General features: G+C 50.5%; 1 protein-coding gene across 1 annotated transcript in view; it reads left to right on the forward strand.

The window, feature by feature from the left end:
• The first annotated feature begins 249 nt into the window (after positions 1-249).
• The window catches only part of LOC125448718 (ran guanine nucleotide release factor), a 17,419-nt gene continuing 10,614 nt past the window's right edge, over positions 250-7,054 (forward strand). The window contains exons 1-5 of the mRNA XM_048524192.2: positions 250-316; positions 3,635-3,743; positions 5,205-5,321; positions 5,876-6,038; positions 6,593-6,687. Coding sequence (XP_048380149.1) covers positions 3,661-3,743; positions 5,205-5,321; positions 5,876-6,038; positions 6,593-6,687 — 458 coding nt within the window. The 5' untranslated portion in view covers positions 250-316; positions 3,635-3,660. The remainder of the gene's footprint in view (positions 317-3,634; positions 3,744-5,204; positions 5,322-5,875; positions 6,039-6,592; positions 6,688-7,054) is intronic.

The following is a 7,054-nucleotide window of genomic DNA, read 5'->3' on the forward strand; positions in this document are numbered from 1 at the left end:
ACATTATTTCCGAGATAATAAAATGTGAGGCTGGATGAACACAGCAGGCCAAGCAGCATCTCAGGAGCACAGAAGCTGACGTTTCGGGCCTAGACCCTTCATCAGAGTTGGCACGGGTAGTTCCGGTTAAAGGAGGTCATTTCCGGCCTAGCTCGGGTTTTTCCGGGACCCGCTCGGATGTTTTCGGACCCGCTCGGATAACGCCGGCGTCGCTCGGGTATTTCCGTCACCGTTCGGATTTCCCAGTCCCGCTTCCGCGATTACGGGTCACGCTCGGGTATTCTCGGCCCAGGCCCCGGTGGCACAGGGAGAACAGGTAAAGTTGGTCGACTACGGCTCTAGGAGTAATTACAACGACGGGGCCGGGCTCTGTCCTCTCTCAGGCGGCTCCGGTCTTTGCCAAACTCCGAGGATTTGAATTCCCCGCCCGGGGCCTACAATGGTTAACATTGGTGACAGCTGTGGCCACAGGATCCCTGGAGTGTGCTGCATGTGGTGTCCCCCAGCATTTCCGCGGGGTGGTGGGATTGCCAGTGGGGGTCAGGGCCAGCGGAGCGCCCGGTGCCAGTGGGGGTGAGGGCCAGCGGAGCGCCCGGTGCCAGTGGGGGTCAGGGCCAGCGGAGCGCCCGGTGCCAGTGGGGGTCAGGGCCAGCGGAGTGCCCGGTGCCAGTGGGGGTGAGGGCCAGCGGAGCGCCCGGTGCCAGTGGGGGTCAGGGCCAGCGGAGCACCCGGTGCCAGTGGGGGTGAGGGCCAGCGGAGCGCCCAGTGCCAGTGGGGGTCAGGGCCAGCGGAGCGCCCGGTGCCAGTGGGGGTGAGGGCCAGCGGGGGTGAGGGCCAGCGGAGCGCCCGGTGCCAGTGGGGGTGAGGGCCAGCGGAGCGCCCGGTGCCAGTGGGGGTCAGGGCCGGCGGAACGCTCAGTGCCACTGAGGGTCAGGGCTGGTGGAGCGCCCGGTGCCAGTGAGGGTCAGGGCCGGCGGAGCGCCCAGTGCCAGTGTGTGTCAGGGCCGGCGGAGCGCCCAGTGCCAGTGGGTGTCAGGGCCAGCGGAGTGCCCAGTGCCAGTGGGGGTCAGGGCCAGCGGAACGCCCAGTGCCAGTGGGGGTCAGGGCCAGCAGAGCGCCCGGTGCCAGTGGAATGCTGGAACGGCCAGTGTGTCCCAGACCCTGGAGCTCTCCCTGCCAGTGTTGTCCAAGCATCTCCCTGCGACCCCCCCGACCCCCCAATGGTCTTCACTCCAACAGTGTACCAGAAAAGTCATTTCTGGTGGATCTTTATCCCAATGAGAGTCACAGTTGCTGAGATTCACTGTCTATTGTACCCAGTACGCCTGTGCAAATCATGACAGTGTCCCAATCTTGACTCAGTGCAAGTGCGAACCTACTGTGTTCCAGTAATAATTGTCGTCAAGGAAAAGCTATTGACAACTAGAGGGATAATAAAATGTGAGGCTGGATGAACACAGCAGGCCAAGCAGCATCTCAGGAGCACAAAAGCTGACGTTTCGGGCCTAGACCCTTCATCAGAGAGGGGGATGGGGGGAGGGAACTGGAATAAATAGGGAAAGAGGGGGAGGCGGACCGAAGATGGAGAGTAAAGAAGATAGGTGGAGAGAGTGTAGGTGGGGAGGTAGGGAGGGGATAGGTCAGTCCAGGGAAGACGGACAGGTCAAGGAGGTGGGATGAGGTTAGTAGGCAGCTGGGGGTGCGGCTTGGGGTGGGAGGAAGGGATGGGTGAGAGGAAGAACCGGTTCGGGAGGCAGAGACAGGTTGGACTGGTTTTGGGATGCAGTGGGTGGGGGGGAAGAGCTGGGCTGGTTGTGTGGTGCAGTGGGGGGAGGGGATGAACTGGGCTGGTTTAGGGATGCAGTAGGGGAAGGGGAGATTTTGAAACTGGTGAAGTCCACATTGATACCATATGGCTGCAGGGTTCCCAGGCGGAATATGAGTTGCTGTTCCTGCAACCTTCGGGTGGCATCATTGTGGCAGTGCAGGAGGCCCATGATGGACATGTCATCAAGAGAATGGGAGGGGGAGTGGAAATGGTTTGCGACTGGGAGGTGCAGTTGTTTGTTGCGAACTGAGCGGAGGTGTTCTGCAAAGCGGTCCCCAAGCCTCCGCTTGGTTTCCCCAATGTAGAGGAAGCCGCACCGGGTACAGTGGACACTGGGGAAACCAAGCGGAGGCTTGGGGACCGCTTTGCAGAACACCTCCGCTCAGTTCGCAACAAACAACTGCACCTCCCAGTCGCAAACCATTTCCACTCCCCCTCCCATTCTCTTGATGACATGTCCATCATGGGCCTCCTGCACTGCCACAATGATGCCACCCGAAGGTTGCAGGAACAGCAACTCATATTCCGCCTGGGAACCCTGCAGCCATATGGTATCAATGTGGACTTCACCAGTTTCAAAATCTCCCCTTCCCCTACTGCATCCCTAAACCAGCCCAGTTCATCCCCTCCCCCCACTGCACCACACAACCAGCCCAGCTCTTCCCCCCCACCCACTGCATCCCAATACCAGTCCAACCTGTCTCTGCCTCCCTAACCGGTTCTTCCTCTCACCCATCCCTTCCTCCCACCCCAAGCCGCACCCCCAGCTGCCTACTAACCTCATCCCACCTCCTTGACCTGTCCGTCTTCCCTGGACTGACCTATCCCCTCCCTACCTCCCCACCTACACTCTCTCCACCTATCTTCTTTACTCTCCATCTTCGGTCCGCCTCCCCCTCTTTCCCTATTTATTCCAGTTCCCTCCCCCCATCCCCCTCTCTGATGAAGGGTCTAGGCCCGAAACGTCAGCTTTTGTGCTCCTGAGATGCTGCTTGGCCTGCTGTGTTCATCCAGCCTCACATTTTATTATCTTGGAATCTCCAGCATCTGCAGTTCCCATTATCTCTGACAACTAGAGGGAGCTTTATTCTGTCTGCAGCCTCGTGCTGCACCTGTCCATGGAGTGCAGACACCAGGGGGACAGTGTTGAGAGAACATTACATTTATTTAAAATCAGTAGAGGAGGCTTTACTTTCAGTTCAAAAGAGTAGACAGCGCTTTATTCTGTATCTAACTCTATGCTGTGCATGTCCTGGAAGTGTTTGATGGGGTCAATGTTGTGGGAGTTCTAATTTCAGTTTTAAAAATAAGAGGAAGATTTACTCTCTACCAAACCCTTTGCTGTACCTTTTCGAGGAGTGTTTGGGGGGCTGAGGGGAAGGTACCTTCAGTTTAAATAAATAAATCTTCAGTGTAAGTAAAGTTTTACTTTAGAGTGGAGGAAGCTTTATTCCGTATCTAACTGCCCCTATAGAAGAAGCTTTACTTTTAGTTTAAAGTGGACATGAGGCTTCAACTCTACCTGGTCTGTGCTGTAACTCTGCTGAGTGTTCATTGGGAAAAATATTGAGTGGGGGCTTTATTTTCCATTTATATTTGGTTCAAAAGAGTAGAGAAGGTTCTTACTTTCAGTTCAAGAGAGTAGAGAGAGCTTTATTCTATATAAAACCCTACTATCGCTGTGCTCCAAGTGTTTGATAGGAACAGTGCAGAGGTACTCTTACTCTCCGTTTACTCTCAGTTTAAAAGAATAGAAGAAGCTTTACTCTGTATCTAAACCTGTGCTGTTGCTGTCCCTCTCTTCAGTGATATATTGTGTGAAACCAGTTGACATGGCGATGAACAGTGATGTCCCTCATTTACTGTTTGGAGGCTCTTTTTCAGCGATTATCCCCCCTCACTCAGTTGATGTCAGGTAGGCAAGAAGTTTGTGATTAAAATATACAATCTTGACTTCAGTGCAACTCCCTGTCAGTCAGTATTTTGCCTTCAGAAAATGAGACTTTTTTTCATACTAAGCATTTCTTGCCTGTCCCTCATTGCCTAGAGGACAGTTAAAAGTCACCCACATTGTTATGGAGTCACAGAGTTTAGGCCAGACCGGGTTAGGATTGCAGATTTCCGTCCCTAGGTGCACCAAATGAGTACTTGTGACAATTGACAGTGGTTACATGGGCGTCATTACATTTGCTTTTTATTCTGGGTCGGGGTGAATGAGGGATGAGGAAGGTGAATTGGTACATTGCTATCCAGAGGCCCAAAGTTAATGATCTGGGGGCACAAGTTCGGATTCCATCATGGCAGCTGGTGGAATTTAAATTGAACTAATAACTCTGAGATATAAAGCTGGTTTCAGTAATAGTGACCATTGATTGTTGTAAAACCCCAGTCTGATTCACTAATTCTCTTTAGGGAAGGAAATCCAACATCCTTACCTGATCTGGCCTACAACGTGGTTGACTCTTAACTGCCCTCTGAAAACAGCAAACTATTCCGTTTGAGGGTAGTTGGGGATGGGTAACAAATGTTGGCGTTGCCCAGTGACACTTACATCCCATGAACAAATGAAGAGAATACCAGGACAGGGTAACCCCACTGTTTGTTTTGATTCTTCAATCCCTCACTGCTCATGTCCATTCAGAGATTGGAGAGGCAGAGGTGGTATCTGGGCGACAGGTCACCACCGCCCAGAAATCTACCTCCTGTGACAGGATTAATGCTTGGGTACATGTGAAAGTCAGAGACTATGTAATTTCAGACATTTGACTTGCCTTCTGACTTACCAAACTCTCAGCATGAGCAATCAGCAAGGTTAGGAACTTATTTGATTGTTATTTATTAATTCACAACACGTGGGCTTCCCTGGCAAGGCCAACATTTACTGTTAACCTTTATTGCCTGAAGTGATGAGGTCATTCAGTAAAGATTAACGCTCCACTTACCTGGATGGGTGCAACTCCAGCAACACTCAAGAATTTGGCATCATCCAGAACAAAGCAGCCCAACTAATTGGCATGATGAAATAATTGCATGGAGGCCGTATCCTATCACCAAGCCACCCTTTATTTATACATGCACAGTACATGGATTCTGACCAGCCAGCTTAGAGCTAGTCCCTAGAGTCCTGAGAGTCTCTGAAAATCCTGTTCAAATCTGTCAGCCAGGGCAACCTGATTAGACCAGGTTAACATTTTCAATCAGGAATCTTACACTCAATACCCAAAGCTCTGTAGACAGTACATTTCAAACCCAATGACCGTTTCCATCTAGAAGGACAAGGGTAGCAGATACATAGGAGAATTGCTACCGACCCACACGCCATCTGACTGGAACACATTGTGTTACATTTTTATTTTGGCCTCTTTCTCTTCTCAAGCGAAATCCGTGAAATCCCTGATAACCAGGAAGTATTTGCTCACAGTAATACGGACCAGAGCATCGTCATCGAGCTGCTAGAACACCAGAATCACGTTCCTGATCAGGAAGCAGCCAGGTCAGTGACTGCACCAGCAGGATGTGTACTAGCCTGCTCCAGGTGGTTAGGGGGTGGGAGCTGCAGAGAGAAGGAATGGGAAGCTGTGCACAGAGTGAGGTAAGAGAAGGGTGAAAACCCGTGGCACCAACAGCACCAAAATTGAAAGGGCAAGCACGAGCCACAGTCTGAGAATAGCCAAAAAAAGGCATGGTTTGTGACATGCCTATTTTTAAAAAAAGCAACATAATCCTTATGGGCTCAGACACAAACTGTCCATGGCTCTTGGCGAATCAGGATTGGCTGTGATTCTGCCATGTTGATTGGGGATTGATTGGAATCCTCTCTTGTTTAATGGGATTGGCTGGCATTCTCCCTTGATTGATTGGAATCCTCTCTTGTTTAATGGGATTGGCTGGCATTCTCCCTTGATTGATTGGAATCCTCTCTTGATTGATTGGGGATTGGTTGGAATCCTCTCTTGTTTGATGGGATTGGCTGGGATTCTCCCTTGCTGCTCTAGCTATACAAATACAAGTTGTTGCTTGAGATTCAGTGCTTCTTTGTGTTGTCAGGTACCATTTTGCTGATATTGCGAGCAGTAACGATGTGAGCGGTATGGACAGCACAGAGATTCTGAGTGTGGAGCCTGTTGGCAGTGACCAGATTACACTACAAGATCCCAGCAGCGCCTGGCTCCTCTCTGGGAGGCAGCAGGTGGCTAAATTCAATGAGCAGGTGTGTGGCAGGTGGACAGCTTGCCAAGGTCTGTCCACCAGCGGGAGATATTAGAGATGGGTAACTAAGTGTTCAGACGAAGAGGGAAGTTTAAAAGGGAGTCGCTGTTTGGTGGGGTTGGGGGTGGGAAATAGTTTCTGTGGGTGTGCAGGCAGCTGAATGTCCAGCTGCAAAAAGTGGAGTCATTAAAAGTGTGGAAGTGCAAAAAGATGGGATTGAAGGAGGTCAGAGAGTGTGGGGTTGGAGATTGCACCCATCAGGTGAAGGTTGTAGGAGATTGGGTGGCAGCCAGGGACTGAAAGATGAGTGTTTTTGAACAGACTTTGCCGAAGGGGAGTATAGTCAATGTATGAATAGGGGTTGAATGGCACTTGATTAGGTTAGTATGTGGGACAGCAGAGTTTGGGATAATCTCTGAGATTGGGAGAGCATTGTAACACTGAAGTCAGTAAGTACAGCTCATAGTTACAGCTACAGAGATCATCAGGCTAGTGTGTGAATGATGTGATTTGTCTGTTTTATCTTATTCTACTTTTGTCCATTTTTTGTTACAGGCTAGAAATACTGTGACAATTCACCTGGCACTGTTCAGACTCCCACAGTACTCCACTGATATCCTCATCACATTTAATGATCCGACAGTAATCAGGTACTTCATCACTAACTAGCTTGGAAGGAGAAAGACTGAGGAAGTAATGGAATTTTTTTTGCCCAGAAGCCTGCAAAAGCTTCTTTTTCAAGTACCTGTATTTCTTCTTCTTTCAAAATTTCCTACTGTACCTGCTTCTGCTGCTCTTTTGAGATTAGTACACCATGCCGAAGCTTTTGAGAAGTTCTCAGACTGTCAGCTGTATTGCAGTGCAGAAGGAGGCCATCCTGCTCTCTGAATATGCAACGCGACTTCATGCTCCCCTGCTTTTTCCATGACCCTGTACGTTGTTTCTATTGAAATAATCATCTAGTGCCTTCTTAAGTACCTCTGAATCTGCCTCAAGTACAGTTTCTGGTGGTACCCC

This window comes from Stegostoma tigrinum, unplaced genomic scaffold, assembly GCF_030684315.1.
Source record: "Stegostoma tigrinum isolate sSteTig4 unplaced genomic scaffold, sSteTig4.hap1 scaffold_712, whole genome shotgun sequence".
Lineage (NCBI taxonomy): Eukaryota > Metazoa > Chordata > Chondrichthyes > Orectolobiformes > Stegostomatidae > Stegostoma > Stegostoma tigrinum.